The sequence below is a fragment of the Erpetoichthys calabaricus genome, chromosome 13 (genome assembly GCF_900747795.2).
Source record: "Erpetoichthys calabaricus chromosome 13, fErpCal1.3, whole genome shotgun sequence".
In the NCBI taxonomy this organism is placed as follows: Eukaryota; Metazoa; Chordata; class Cladistia; order Polypteriformes; family Polypteridae; genus Erpetoichthys; species Erpetoichthys calabaricus.
This window is the reverse complement of record NC_041406.2, coordinates 138,257,899-138,274,084: the sequence shown is the minus strand read 5'-3', so window position 1 is coordinate 138,274,084 and position 16,186 is coordinate 138,257,899. Positions and strand designations below refer to the sequence as shown.

Sequence of the window (16,186 nt, the reverse complement as noted above, 5' to 3'; positions counted from 1 at the left end):
TGAAAATTATATTTTAACTTCAGCATTCCTCTTTAATTTTAAACTTGAAGTGGATGTTTTTTCCAATCATTCTCCAAGTGTAGCTATATAAAGCACATAATAATACAGTACTGTACTTGTTTGTTATTCCTTACATTATGTAGCTCTTTGAAAAATCATAATCTGTCCCAGTTTTTTAAATTTATTTTAACCCACTTGCTCTGAAACCTTTTATCTTTCTAATTACGTATTCTGTATTAACATCCATCAACTGACACTATTTAAATAGACAGGCAGCTTTGAGTGACACTTGTGACATAGTGAGTAATGTCATACTGTATTTTGTAGTACTATCTTCTGATCTCTGTACCCTTTTAATAATGTGTTGTAAAGAGTCTATTATCCACTCTGGTTCTCTGCCGTACTTCCTGTGCAGTATTGTCTTTATAGTACAGAATCATCATTTTCATTTTTTGCAGGCCCATTTTGTAAATGTATCTAGCATTTTCACTGGCTTGTGGGGAATTTGTCAGTTTATTGGCACATTTCACAAAGATACCTCATCACTTGGTTTTCAGTGAGTGCATTCACTTACTCAACACTTAGTATAAACTAGCATAACTTTTATAGAAGTTAACTGCACAGACATATACTGTACATGTGTATTTTAATTTGGATACAGGATTATGTATTTCGTCGCTTCTTATAAACTTATGAGAAACACACACGTTACATTTTGTTGTTCAGTTGGTTTCTGCACCCCGTTCCTAATTTTTCAGATACAGTAATCCCTCCTCCATCGCGGGGGTTGCGTTCCAGAGCAATCCGCGAAGTAGAAACCATATGTTTATATGGTTATTTTTATATTGTCATGCTTGGGTCACAGATTTGCGCAGAAACACAGGAGGTTGTAGAGAGACAGGAACGTTATTCAAACACTGCAAACAAACATTTGTCTCTTTTTCAAAAGTTTAAACTGTGCTCCATGAAAAGACAGAGATGACAGTTCTGTCTCACAATTAAAAGAATGCAAACATATCTTCCTCTTCAAAGGAGTGCGTGTCAGGAGCACAGGCTGTCAGAAACAGAGAGCAAAGCAAACAAATCAATAGGGCTGTTTGGCTTTTAAGTATGCGAAGCACCGTGGCACAAAGCTGTTGAAGGCCGCTGCTCACACCCCCTCCGTCAGGAGCAGACAAAGAGAGAGAGAGACAGAGAAAAACAAAACAGTGAAAAATCAATAAGTGCCCTTTGAGCTTTTAAGTATGTGAAGCACCGTGCAGCATGGCGCTTCAGGAAGCAGCTGCACACAGAAGGTAGCAACGTGAAGATAATCTTTCAACATTTTTAGACAAGCTTCCGTATCGTCTAGGTGTGCGAACAGCCCCCCTGCTCACACCCCCTACGTCAGGATCAGAGAAAGTCCGCGCAAGAGACACAGAGAAAAGTAAGTTGGGTAGCTTCTCAGCCATCTGCCAATAGCGTCCCTTGTATGAAATCAACTGGGCAAACCAACTGAGGAAGCATGTACCAGAAATTAAAAGACCCATTGTCCTCAGAAATCCGCGAACCAGCAAAAAATCCGCGATATATATTTAAATATGCTTACATATAAAATCCGCGATAGAGTGAAGCCGCGAAAGGCGAAGCGCGATATAGCGAGGGATCACTGTAGTTCACATTTAAAGAACACTTTGGAAGGTCAGATTCATCTGTAGCTTTAGTGACTGAAAACTGTTTTTTGTGGAGCTCAAAAGGCACATCCGTGGACTTGTTCTTTGTGTTCTTATTGGCCTAGTAGTCTCATTCAGATTTTCAACTCTGCATGTTACGTAATGTCTGGAGCAACAATACAGCAATTGTGACGAGAACAGGTAATTCAGCCCAACAGGCTTGTCCATCAACTTTGGTACAGAGATCTTTGGATGTGGTTTTAGATCCCTGTAGGATTTGTGTTTGCTAAATCATCTGTAGCAGCATAGCGCTGGATATCCTGTATGATTTTCTTGTCACAATGTCGGGTTGTTTTAAGGCACCCTGCAATTTTGTAGACTATTACACTTTAAGAATAGAGTAATGAATTCTAAAAAAAATGTATAGTAATCTCTTCAAGCTGATGAACACTTAACAGTAATTTCATGAGGCCACTTGAGGATTCTCTTGATTGTGGATTGGTACTTTGCTCTACCTGTATGGGTAATAACCATTTGGTTAGATTTTATTTTATCTGACTGATATGACCAGCTTCTTTCGTCAACATCTGGAAAACACTTTTAAGATTGAGGAATACAAAGCAGAAATGTGAGTTTTATGGTTTTTTTTTTTCTTCTCTAGAATAATGCATAATGAATGATTTCATCTTATTATTTTGCTGTCACCTTATTCTGGTTGTAGTGGTAAAAGAGCTGAGCAGGCTTCACCAGACTGCCCCACGCCCCATAACAGTGGGGAATTCCCATATGCTCTCATTTGCCACAATTTTATGCACCCGCAGCTTAATTACTTTGTGTAATGGTAGGAAAAAATAACATAAAAGTAACAAATGTATCCTTTTACTGCACCATAGTTCAATTATAAAGCTGTATTTTTGAACCAAATGTATTGGTGTTCATTATTGAAACATTACATAGGATGGCTTGTTTATACTGTGTGTGACCCTTCCCTCATATTGATTTTAGAGAGATTATGTGATTTGAGAGTGAAGCCTTCCTGCTCTACAAAATGCAAAATAGATCACACCTACTTATCTCCTCATCAGAACATCTGCATAAATGATGTTTCCTCATCTGATTCTTCGGTACACTGTAAGTCAATATTTTAAGTAATTTTTGATATAGTTGTTATTTGTATGTAGTAATGTTTACAGTTCAGAGGCAGAAAACATTTACTTAACATTTAAAAGCACGGCTGGGTTAGGTATTTTGGTATTTGGTACACTGTATTTCTTAAATTGATTAGCATTAAATGGCTTTCAAGGGCTGTGCTCAGTTACTGCAAATCGTATTCAACATCTCTGACTCAAAGAAGAAAGGATTCTGTAAATCCGCTGCAGAATGTGTGTGTGTGTTTAAATAAGCAGTCAGTTTTAAACTGCATTTGGTTAAAATGGTAGCCAGAATACTTCATTCTTGCATCAGTGAGAGTTATTTGGATGTAATGAGAGTAAAAGTAAATTAATTAGGTATTTTTAACTGAAATTGCACTTTTATGGTGTGTTAGAAAAATATGTAAAAGGGGTTGTATGGTTCACCAGGGCAGAACCTCTCCCTTTCTATCATACTGTATGACTTGGTTTTATGCTATATTATATTCTTTCTACATAAATGCATTATATAAATTATTTTTGTATTAAGCATGAGAAAAGTCCCTGAGGCTCACACTGAATGCAGGACCCTGCTGAAGGGGATCATGGCGGTGTCCATGCACTGTGAAACATTCAAAGCCAGCAAAAGAGATTCATCTGCAAAAGCATGTTTTAAGCAAAAGAGCCATGTATCTCAAATCATACATAGGTGTTGATTTATACTATTTAAACTGTGTCAACGTGATCAATGATTTAACAGTAATTATGTAATACCACAGTCCCTCCACACTTGCCTTGTGACTCCCGGGGAATTGAGCACTATGCTGGAACCAACCCTAGGTGAAGCATTACAAGTCATGGTCATGCATATAACAATAACCCCACTTCCTCAAGTTAAAACGAACTTTTAAGGATAAACTAATTAAATCTGCACCAGTAATTATAAATGAAACACAAAAACTAACAAAAACATGTGTGATCAATATATTCTTATTTTATGTATCACTTTTCATGCAGTTCATCACCATACTTTATACAAATGCATACAATGTATTATGAAATTCCTAGTATTTATTATACTTTATGTAAGGCTTAAAGAATTTTATATTCCTTCAGTTGTCTGTTCGCTTTAGAGTGGCCAGGGTCTTGTAGTGTAACAGCCAATACCTTAGCAACACAAGAATACACAGCCAGGGCATTTCTAGCTGTTTTTATCCAGAAGATCAATAATGAAGAGAACCATAAACTTAGAGCAGGCTGAAGTTCCTTTAGTGTTTACCTGCCTTTTTTATCTCGTTTAAGTCTCGTACTCCTAAGGTTCCCTTGCTTTTTTATACAACAGCAATGCATGGACTACTGCTGAATTTCCACAGCCCATTTATGTAAAGAAATTTTAATTAAAATGTATGAAAGTGCAGATGCTTGTATGAAAATAAAAATGTGATTTTTGATTTGTTTGATTTTCAGAAGTTTTGAATGGCAGTGGTGTTTACCAGGAAAAAAATTACAGTATATTAACAATTTCAAGCTCAAACCCATTATCTGACCTTGCATGTGAATTACATGACACAAGTTGTTTTGAACTTTTTTTTTTCATGAATGTTTTGGTTAAAATTTGCTGCTATTTAGCATTGCCCCTCATTTCATGCTTATTGTATCAGTAATTTTGTTACTTATGTTCCCCATAAAGACGATGAGAGTAACAATTCTTCTTGGCTATAACTTCAAACAACATGGGATTTTCCACCTTTATAAAAAGACAAGTGTGTGTGTGTATGTGATTCTGTGTGTCAGTCCTGTTGTTAGGGTTAGAAGGGGAGTCAAACGAATCAAAAATGGTAATACCAAATAAGAAAATTGGTCTTATTAGCCTTTTCTGTTGTCTGACATTATAGATAGATAGATAGATAGATACAGTACTTTATTAATCCCAATGGGAAATTCACATTCTCCAGCAGCAGCATAATGATACAATAAATAATATTAAATTAAAGAATGATAATAATGCAGGTGAAAAACAGACAATAACTTTGTATAATGTTAAATGTTAACGTTTACACCCCCGGGTGGAATTGAAGAGTCGCATAGTTTGGAGGAGGAACGATCTCCTCAGTCTCTCAGTGGAGCATTAAACGATGGCAACAGCAGCATGGTGCAACTTTCGGGCTACATGAACAAAGATAGATAGATAGATAGATAGATAGATACTTTATTAATCCCAATGGGAAATTCACATTCTTCAGCAGCAGCATACTGATACAATAAATAATATTAAATTAAAGAATGATAATAATACAGGTGAAAAAAAAAAAAAACAGACAATAACTTTGTAAAGTAAAGTTTATAGCAGTAATGATAATGACCGATAACTTTGCATGGTGGGCAATGGATGAGATAAAACCACAGTAAACGGAATGCAAAGTCTTGACACAACTAGGTTAGAGTTGCTAACCCAGGCCAGTGCTGTAGCAACTATCATCATATTTTCACAGCAAAACACTTTGACTCTTAAGAGTGGTCAGTTCGATGAGTGACTCTGAAAGGAAACCTTGAAAATGAGCTGCCAGTCCGAAGAGGAAAAGGCTGCCACGAGGGAAAGGAATCAGATGCATAGTATCACACCAGAGCAAGTGGGCAACCCATGTGTCAGATAAAATACGCGAGGTCTGCGTGGATCACATAGATTTCAACCGGTCTTAGAAGGGCAGCACAGATAGAGGAAACATCATTTTGGGGTGGTGTTCCTTTAAGACCATTTTTATAAGTGCAAATTCTATTATTTATGTCTTTCATCTAAGAAATAAAAATTTCATATGCTGTATACATTATGTTCAAATGCGCCTTTTTTTCTTCTTTTTTTTCTTTTTTTTAGTTATTTCAGGCAGAGGAAGAAGAGAGTTTGAAAATAGAGAACGAGAACTAATGAATGATGTTCGAGAGCTACGCCAAAAATTGGTTTCCCAGGCAAGGAGAAAAGCAATGTCTTCATTTTCTTCGATTTCCCAGTCAGATTACACAATCTAGAAAATTAATCATATTGTAGAAATATTAATATATACATTAACTATAATGAGGCTGATTTCAAAATAAACAAGGGAACAATTAAATTACAAATCATGTCATATGAATTATTTTAGCCAGTTTTAACTTGAGGAACTGTTAGTGTTTTTAGTTTGCTTTTAATTATTTGAATTATGCCATCTGCTTGAAGTTGCTGGTTTTGATAAGCATGTTGTTTATAACTGTTATTTATTTGTACCTTATTTAAATAAGATCATAGTTTTTATTTTGTATAGAGTCATTTAAAAATGTATTTTTACAATGTACAGCTGTATATACATTTAAATTGAGGAACTTGATATAGAAATAAATGCACATAAATCACAAATGTAATTAGTTGCTGTTCTAATTGTCACTTAGTCATAGTTGTTGTCCTAATGTCTCACTTGCTTGTTTTGTTTTCTAAGAGTCGTTCTGTCGCAGTCAAATCGCCTCCACCCTTCGTAATGGAGTGTTGACACTCATTTTTAAAGTTTGTCACTCAGGGTGTGCAAAGGGATGTTGGTGGATTTGCCTTGTTTTAATAGTTCTGGTGGACATTAATTTAAAAAAAAACAAAACCCTAGTATTCCTACTTGAATATCTATAGAAGTTTAAGTCATAATCTCATTGGCCACCAAAAAATATTCAGAAAAAGTCTTCATTGAATATTTAGAATTTTATTTAAATCATAATATTGTTTGTTTACATTAGCTAAACATCTCCCACAGAGAATCTGCATGTTATATTAAGTAGTGCCAAGCTTAGATAACTTATGTAAAAGAAATATGATTGTTTATTATAACAGAAGCACAAAAAAGTGTGTTGTATGCTAACAAATAAGCAGCTAACTTAACCGTAATTTTGGGTTAACCAGGGTTTCTTGTTTCTTCCATCTTTTTCTACACTCTACGCTTTTGCTCCTCAAGGTGCCCTCCTCTCATTTCATCTGCTGCTGCTACCATCTGCATGATCATTTCCCACCTTCTTGGCTTCATCTTCTCTAACTCTATACCTCACAACTTTAACAAAGACAACAGGACAAAGTATTTCAACAGATTGGTCACAGCACGATGTTATCCCATCTGACATTACTCCAAATAGTGTGATTACTTCAAATGTGTGTAAGTTTAGGTCAAAGGCTTTCCAAAAGAGGTGCAAACGTTTTTAACTAGAATTGGGCTGCTTTTAGGACATTCCCAAAACACATGACCTGGCAATGCAGACTCACCAACGGGTTGGAATCTACCCCAGTATACATTTTAGAAAGTGTTAGGCAAAATATATGTGGCCAGTGAACACTTTTTTAACTGAATTATGCTGTGCTTGCCACATTTCATTAGCAAAGTTTTTCCTTTAGTTTTTGTAATTCTTGTGTGTGTTTTAGAGTTGTTAGTTATAATATTTCATAGGGTTTACAGGTATGGAGAGTTCAGCTGTAATCTTCACTCTTTTTTTTTTTCCATTCTATTGTGGTATATAGAAAACAAGACATCAGACATCAAACTTCTCTTCTGTTTGGGAGATCTAGAACACCCTCGTTCCTTATTGCTTGTTGCTGCATTATAAGCATTGTACTTCTGCGTGAGCTTTCATTGGTTATCTGCTGTCACACACACACACACACACAGAGCCTAGCCCTATGACATTAGAAAAAATAAAATCTGTTTGATTTTGTCCAGGTGAGTCGCTTAGTACGTCAGAGTACACTACTGGTGGACACGGTAACATGCCCCATATCTACAGCCGAAAATCACTGAAAAACCTATGTAATGTGACAGGGCCTTAAGTTGTTTTTGATGAAGTATCTCATTTGTAAATAAAAGGAAAAGTGTATCAATGGAAGATTAAATTTGGTGAATAACTATCCTCAGTTTCCAACTTTCCTGTGGTTCACCATTTATTAAACACATGGAACCACTGCAGTACACAATTTCAGACAGTGGCACTCTCATCTGCTGTCTCAATACATGATAATCCTTTATTTCAGAGACTTCTTTAATCTGTGCAGTATTCTATAGAAGCTGCTCAATTTCATGACATTTGCAGACCTCTACATTGATAACATATTTGCGTCGTTTAATCTATAGTAATATATAATTACTAGAGACACCTGTATATTCATCCATCCTCTTTGCACCGTGCCATTTAGGTTTAGAGTCACGATGTAAGGTGGCCTGTCTTGTATGGGCACAATGTAGGAATCTTCCATTGTGCCAGTCTATTGCAGTATATTTACTCACACGCACTCAAAGAATGTCGATTTAATATCGTCTTAATGTCTCTCAGCTGTGGAAGAAAACACATGCGGACATGATGAGAGAACATGCAAATCCCAAACATAAGGCACACAAGTCAGAAATTTAATTAGTTTCTCCTAACTACCTTGAAGCTTGTAAATTAGTTAACAGAATTAAAATTTCATGCCTAAATGGTGCTGAACCCACATCTGTAACAATTAATGGACGGTTTCCTAATTTCCAGTGCACCAAAGTGAACCACTGGCTCCAAGTTTAAATTCTTAAGGCTTCAGAGTACAGCAGGACATTAGGTGGAGACACTAAACTGGCAGCCCTGAATTCCTTCTGGCACGGCTGTGTCTGCTCTGGAATTCTCTTCTTCATTTCTGACGTCACCCCTTCATTTTGGCTTGAACTTGTTCCAGACTCCATGGTGTTTTTCAGCTCTTGTGACCTCATTCCTCTTACAGAATTACTTGTGTCCTGGATAAACTTCCTAGGCACAAACATTTGAACGGGTAGAACGTCTTTGTAAGGGAGTTTAAATGTGGTCATCTTCTGTCCAAGGAACCCAAGCTTCATCCACAGATAAGGAGATCTCTGGATTAGGAAATATGTCATGTGCCTCTTGTCATATGTCTCCCTTTGACAGGTGTTGCGTTCAAAAAGGCTGGTCCTAAAGAAATGTATAGGGATAGTTCATTTTAAGGATTGCGGAAGAAGAACAAAACGCATCAGACATTGTTCTAGGCTTGACCATCAGGTTATGCATAAATATTTCATGTAGAACCCTTCTTAAATATCAAAATTCATTATGATAATAAAAATAAGCAAATTGCTACCTAAAGCCTTCAGCTCCTTTTTTCAGAATGAACCTAACGATTCTTGTTGCACATGCAGTATTATTTGTGACGTCACCTCATCACTGTTTATGCCAAATCCAACTCACTGTCATTTTTTTCAGCTTTGAAGACTATGTATACCTATTGCAGAAGTGTAATCCCATTTTATACATTTGTCGCACCTGCTCTTTAAAGATGTGTGAAAGAAAACACATGCGGACATGATGAGAGAACATGCAAATCCCAAACATAAGGCACGCAAGTCAGAAATTTAGTTTCTCCTAACTACCTTGAAGCTTGTAGGACCACCGGTTGGTACATTCAATAGCATTTCGTATAGTTGAACCTTTTCTCAGTGTCATATTTGACAATGTCACACTTAGTGTTCATAGCAGCAAATGTGACTCTGGAATTATCTACTGTATGTCCACATAATATTTACTGTTGAAAGAAACTCATTGTTTCCTAAGACTACTGTCTGTATTTCCCCAAGATTCTCCTATACTAAATATAACATTTAGAAAATTTATTCACTTCCTAATGTCGACAGATTTATAAAAGCTGCCCCCAAAAATTGGCATATTGTAGTACACACTTATCTTGATGTCTTGTCTCCAGCCCTAGGTCAGTCCACTCAGCATGATAAAATTCCTTTCTTCCCAGATTGTGCTCCTTCACTTCACAGCCAGCAGTTTTTAAACTGGATAAAGCCATTATGAATAGTCTTGTTTTCTTTTTCCACTGTCTTGAGTTCAAATGCTGTCTCTAAAACTGAACTCACTGACTGGACTTCTGCTTCTTAAGTATTTTCCATTATCTATTTGAGTTATATTGCATCATTTCAAAGTATTTTCTTTTGAGGGGCTGTCAAAGTATCCTGTAAAAGGAATTGGAGAAGTGAGTGACTAATCCTCCATCCATGCAGTGATATTCACAAGGGAGCAAGGTGCTGTACACGGAGAACTTGGCAAAAGTGCACATGCATTCCGCTGCCTGTCACCATATTGCAAATGTCAAGAGACTGTCCTGAAATGGCTAAAGATTTATGACTTCACACGCCTATCTTTAGGTCTAATGGTTACTAGTTTAAAATTTTCTGTGCAGGTGAATTGGCAATAAAGGCAATTTGAAACAGAATGTTATGAAAGGCTCAGACTCGACACACTTAAAAAGGTTTGGGGGCCGCCATCCATATATTATCTCTGGCTGCAATGGGTTTGTTTTTCAGAGAGATGTGTCTCTGTTGGAGTCCAGACATGAACTGGCGAAGGTTTGGAAAGATGGCGGTTTTAAGTGATCAGACCAGAAGTGACGTAGGGGAACCGGAAGTCACCTTCTTGTGACGTCATTCTAGGCGCCGGAACCAACCGGAGGTGACGTCTTCAATACTGAGTCAGGTTTTCTCGTGGGTGGTCTGCAGAGAAAACAGGAGAAGGTTTAGTGTGTGTACCCTGCCACCCCCTGGCCTGGCGTGGAATTACCTTCACTTGGTCCATACAGCTTCCTCCTACACACGCTTGCGTGACAATATACAGTGGTGTGAAAAACTATTTGCCCCCTTCCTGATTTCTTATTCTTTTGCATGTTTGTCACACAAAATGTTTCTGATCATCAAACACATTTAACCATTAGTCAAATATAACACAAGTAAACACAAAATGCAGTTTTTAAATGATGGTGTTTATTATTTAGGGAGAAAAAAAATCCAAACCTACATGGCCCTGTGTGAAAAAGTAATTGCCCCCTTGTTAAAAAATAACCTAACTGTGGTGTATCACACCTGAGTTCAATTTCCGTAGCCACCCCCAGGCCTGATTACTGCCACACCTGTTTCAATCAAGAAATCACTTAAATAGGAGCTGCCTGACACAGAGAAGTAGACCAAAAGCACCTCAAAAGCTAGACATCATGCCAAGATCCAAAGAAATTCAGGAACAAATGAGAACAGAAGTAATTGAGATCTATCAGTCTGGTAAAGGTTATAAAGCCACTTCTAAAGCTTTGGGACTCCAGCGAACCACAGTGAGAGCCATTATCCACAAATGGCAAAAACATGGAACAGTGGTGAACCTTCCCAGGAGTGGCTGGCCGACCAAAATTACCCCAAGAGCGCAGAGACGACTCATCCGAGAGGTCACAAAAGACCCCAGGACAACGTCTAAAGAACTACAGGCCTCACTTGCCTCAATTAAGGTCAGTGTTCACGACTCCACCATAAGAAAGAGACTGGGCAAAAACGGCCTGCATGGCAGATTTCCAAGACGCAAACCACTGTTAAGCAAAAAGAACATTAGGGCTCGTCTCAATTTTGCTAAGAAACATCTCAATGATTGCCAAGACTTTTGGGAAAATACCTTGTGGACTGATGAGTCAAAAGTTGAACTTTTTGGAAGGCAAATGTCCCGTTACATCTGGCGTAAAAGGAACACTGCATTTCAGAAAAAGAACATCATACCAACAGTAAAATATGGTGGTGGTAGTGTGATGGTCTGGGGTTGTTTTGCTGCTTCAGGACCTGGAAGGCTTGCTGTGATAGATGGAACCATGAACTCTACTGTCTACCAAAAAAATCCTGAAGAAGAATGTCCGGCCATCTGTTCGTCAACTCAAGCTGAAGCGATCTTGGGTGCTGCAACAGGACAATGACCCAAAACACACCAGCAAATCCACCTCTGAATGGCTGAAGAAAAACAAAATGAAGACTTTGGAGTGGCCTAGTCAAAGTCCTGACCTGAATCCAATTGAGATGCTATGGCATGACCTTAAAAAGGCGGTTCATGCTAGAAAACCCTCAAATAAAGCTGAATTACAACAATTTTGCAAAGATGAGTGGGCCAAAATTCCTCCAGAGCACTGTAAAAGACTCATTGCAAGTTATCGCAAACGCTTGATTGCAGTTATTGCTGCTAAGGGTGGCCCAACCAGTTATTAGGTTCAGGGGGCAATTACTTTTTCACACAGGGCCATGTAGGTTTGGATTTTTTTTTCTCCCTAAATAATAAAAACCACCATTTACAAACTGCATTTTGTGTTTACTTGTGTTATATTTGACTAATGGTTAAATGTGTTTGATGATCAGAAACATTTTGTGTGACAAACATGCAAAAGAATAAGAAATCAGGAAGGGGGCAAATAGTTTTTCACACCACTGTATAAGAAGAATCATTTGGAATTCCGCAATCTTTAAAGGAGCTTCAGTCATCTGTAAATCACTGTACTGTATGTACATAAACATATCTATAAATATTGTAACAAATTGCAGTTCTGGTCTGCAGTGATCCAATGGATTCCTGCTACTTTTTTTCACTGTTTGAATCGGCATGACATTCTTCGTTTGGTCTCATAGTTTCAACTTTTGCCTGTCTCTGATTATGTCTTGGGTTTCATTTATCATTTCTTTGTATTTCAGTGCTCACAATAATTCTCTGGCCTATCGGCATGTCCTTTCACAGGCTGCAGCGCAGCACAGATACTCTCTACCTGCATTTTAATTTCCAACTGCCCTATTTGAACAGCCCACTGACAAAATGAGAGCAGGCAACTGCTAGGTGTTATTAGCAACAGACCAGAAGATGCACTTGATTTTTTGAGAGAGAAACTAAGAGAGAGACAGGTTTCTATATAGACTGAGGATTCCTATTAAAACTATACTATTGTACTATAGAGCACATTTATTCAGCTGGAGCTGAAATGCTAAGACCAAAAAATGAAACCAAAAACGTAGAAAACAATTGTTACCAGCAAATTGCATCCTAAAACACTAAACCAACACTTGCCATTTAAAATCCATAATCTCGGGCAAACAACTAATGCTACTGTCCTAGAATTCAGGAAGTCTTTGTAAAAGGATCACGGCGCTTCATGGGACGTGGCCCCCAGCAACCAGGCAGTGCCTCACAGTGAGAAATGCTAAAATGGTGATGCACCATACTTTAGAATTTAAAACAAAAAATAAAAATTAATGTTTCTCAAAGATGTTAAATAAAGACATGCATATGAAAATGAAGCTTGTACATTTGGTCCCACAGACAGAAAAAGAAATTATCTAAGGTAAAAAAAAAAAAAATGTATTGAGGAGAACGTGGGGGTTTTTCCAGTTCTTAACGCTGCGTATTTGAATAAGAGTCTGCCCACCCAGACCGCTTCCTCTTGTTGACTTAGTGCTGCTGCTGTTCTTATTTCCAGCTTCCCCAAACTGTTAAAAACCATCCATCCATCCATTATTGCTTAATTTGGTTTACAGTTGTGAAGTCTGGGGCCTATCCCAGCCGGATTGGGTGCAAGGCAGTAGCAAGATCTGGAACAGTGTGTATCCTTGGACACACTTGTACACTGACACATATAGAAAGTCAAAATCAATGCCATCCCTACTAGTTCTCTATGCTTGGATGCTAGCTGTGAGACATTTTTAGAAGTGAACCATATACAGTGATACCTTGGAATCCAAACTTAATCCATTCCAGAACCCTGTTCCAGTTCCAAGACAATTTTACCCCTTTAAAGTAATAGAAACTGGATTAATCCGTTCCCGAGTCCAACGAACTCGAATTTTCAAAATTATTTTAACAGTAAAGGAGGAAACTAGTAAAAGAGGCTAATGGCCACTTTGAAGGAGTTACAGGATTTTAGATAGATAGATAGATACTTTATTAATTCCAAGGGGAAATTCCCATACTCCAGCAGCACCTTACTGATAAAAAAAACAATATTAAATTAAAGATTGATAATAATGCAGGTAAAAACAGACAATAACTTTATATAATGTTAACGTTTCCCTCAACGCCCCCCCAAGTGGGTGGAATTGAAGAATCTCATAGTGTGGAGGAGGAACGATCTTCTCAGTCTGTCAGTGGAGCAGGACGGTGACAGCAGTCTGTCGCTGAAGCTGTTCTTCTGTCTGGAGATGATCCTGTTCAGTGGATGCAGTGGATTCTCCATGATTGACAGGAGTCTGCTCAGCGCCCGTTGCTCTGCCACGGATGTCAGACTGTCCGGCTCCATGCCTACAAAAGAGCCTGCCTTCCTCACCAGTTTGTCCAGGCGTGAGGCGTCTTTCTTCTTAATACTGCCTCCCCAGCACACACGCGTAGAAGAGGGCACTCGCCACAACTGTCTGATAGAACATCTGCAGTATCTTATTGCAGATGTTGAAGGACGCTAGCCTTTTAAGGAAGTATAGTCGGCTCTGTCCTTTCTTACACAGAGCATCAGTATTGGGAATCCAGTCTAATTTATCATCCAGCTGCACTCCCAGGTATTTATAGGTCTGCACCATCTGCACACAGTCACCTCTGATGATCACGAGGTCCATGAGGGGCCTGGTCCTCCTAAAATCCACCACCAGCTCCTTGGTTTTGCTGGTGTTCAGGTGTAGGTGGTTTGAGTCGCACCATTTAACAAAGTCATTGATTAGGTCCCTATACTCCTCCTCCTGCCCACTCCTGATGCAGCCCACGATAGCAGTGTCGTCAGCAAACTTTTGGACGTGGCAGGACTCAGAGTTGTATTGGAAGTCCGATGTATATAAGCTGAACAGGACCAGAGAAAGTACAGTCCCTTGTGGTGCTCCTGTGTTGCTGACCACAATGTCAGACGTGCAGTTCCCAAGACGCACATACTGAGGTCTGTCTGTAAGATAGTCCATGATCCATGCCACCAGGTATGAATCTACTCCCATCTCTGTCAGCTTGTCCCTAAGGAGCAGAGGTTGGATGGTGTTGAAGGTGCTAGAGAAGTCCAGAAACATAATTCTTACAGCACCACTGCCTCTGTCCAAGTGAGACAATTTATGGCAAAGAGTGGTCATTGTGTGTATGTGACAACAATGTCACAAGCGCTCCACAATTGTGGTTTGTTCGGGAGGATCGCAAGGAAAAAGCAACTTCTCAAAAAAGGCCACATTAAGGCTTGTGTTAGTTTTGCCAGAATGCACCTTGAAGATTCTGATGCCATGTGGAAAAAGGTCTTCTGGTCAGATGAGACCACAATTGAACTACTTGGCTTCGATACCAAACAGTACACCAATGCAGCTCACCATCCACAACACACCATACCTACAGTCAAGCATGGAGGTGGCAGCATCCTGTTGTGGGGGGCCTGGGGCTCTCGTTAGGGTAGAAGGTAAAATGGAGGGGGCAAAATACTGTCAAATTCTTGAGGAAAACCTGCTACCCTCTGCCAGAAAGTTGAAGATGGGCAGAATGTTCGCCTTTCAACATGACAACGACTGAAGCACACAGCAAAATTGACCACACAGTGGCTGAAGGAGAAAAAAAGTGAAAGTCCTGGTGTGGCCAGTCAGAGCCCAGACCTAAATCCCATTGAAAATCTGTGTAAAGATGTGAAGATAGCAGACCACCAACGCTCACCATCCAATTTGACCGAAACTTGAACAGTTAAACGGTAAAGAAGAGTGGGGGGCAAATATTACTCAATCTAGATGTGCAAAGCTGATGGAGAAGAATCCCAACAGACTCAAGGCTGTCATTACAGCAAAAGGGGGTTCAACAAAATGACATTGAAATGGGGGGGGGGGGTGATTCTTTATTAATCTCAGTAGGTCTTGTTCTTGATTTTTTATAATTTTTCTGAACTGTAGCGATGATATCTTTCACTTGGATGTTAGAGGTGGCATTGAGTAAGTAAAGCTGGGAAGAAATATTTTTTGTGTGTGTTTTCATGTAAGGCTGTAAAGCAAAAAAAAGTGTAGATGTCCTGTTTAAATTACCCACCATGGCTTAGTCATTCTGGCCCCCTAATCATCCCCGGTCTCTAATTGGCTAACTATCTATCACCACTTCTCCACCTAACAGCTAACATGTGGTGAGCATCCTGGCGTTTTTTTGGTTACTGTGGCATCATTCAGTAAAGTGCTTTGAGTAGTGACAGAAGTGCCATTTAAATGTAAAGAATAGTTGTTATTATTATTAATGTCAAGCCTTGTGGAGACCATGCAAATAACCACACTGAAGAAACCCCTAACAGGGGAGGTTTGAATGCTGCTGATGTGGACCAACTTGTATGAGCAGCTGGAGGTGATGCAGTGTGAAATGAGTGTGTTGACTTGTGGAGATGGGCCCGGTGGGCTCGTTGAAGCTTCTATTGTCATTCAGACCCCTTCACATTTTATTATATTCCACCCTTGTGCTAAAAATCACAATTAATTTTTTCTCCCCTCATCAAGATTGACAAAGTGAACGTGGGACTTTAGAATATTTTGCAAATTTATTAAAACTGTGAAATATCACAGCAACACAAGTGTTCAGACCCGTTTGCTCTGAAAC

At 38.8% G+C, this 16,186-nt stretch overlaps 2 protein-coding genes across 2 annotated transcripts in view; one reads left to right on the top strand and one right to left on the bottom strand.

Moving 5' to 3' along the window:
• The window catches only part of tbc1d31 (TBC1 domain family, member 31), a 1,102,325-nt gene that overhangs the window by 36,997 nt on the left and 1,049,142 nt on the right, over positions 1-16,186 (top strand). Inside the window, exons 21-22 of the mRNA XM_028817629.2 lie at positions 2,658-2,783; positions 5,655-7,895. Of these exons, the coding sequence (XP_028673462.2) occupies positions 2,658-2,783; positions 5,655-5,806 (278 nt within the window). The 3' untranslated portion in view covers positions 5,807-7,895. The remainder of the gene's footprint in view (positions 1-2,657; positions 2,784-5,654; positions 7,896-16,186) is intronic.
• zmp:0000000930 (telethonin) lies at positions 6,486-9,676 on the bottom strand. The gene is made up of 2 exons (XM_028818041.2): positions 9,499-9,676; positions 6,486-8,737 (listed from the first exon to the last, which is right to left on the bottom strand). The coding sequence occupies exons 1-2, from the start codon at positions 9,615-9,617 to the stop codon at positions 8,335-8,337; spliced, it is 522 nt and encodes a 173-aa protein (XP_028673874.2). The 5' UTR covers positions 9,618-9,676; the 3' UTR covers positions 6,486-8,334.

What these genes read in the sequence shown, in the direction of transcription:
- zmp:0000000930 (XM_028818041.2), bottom strand. Translation starts at nt 9,617, where the DNA reads ATGGCTTTATCCAGTTTAAAAACTGCTGGCTGTGAAGTGAAGGAGCAC. An exon ending in GAGACAAGACATCAAGATAA is followed by an intron (nt 8,738 to 9,498) that starts GTGTGTACTACA and finishes ACATTTCTTTAG; the next exon opens with GACCAGCCTTTTTGAACGCA.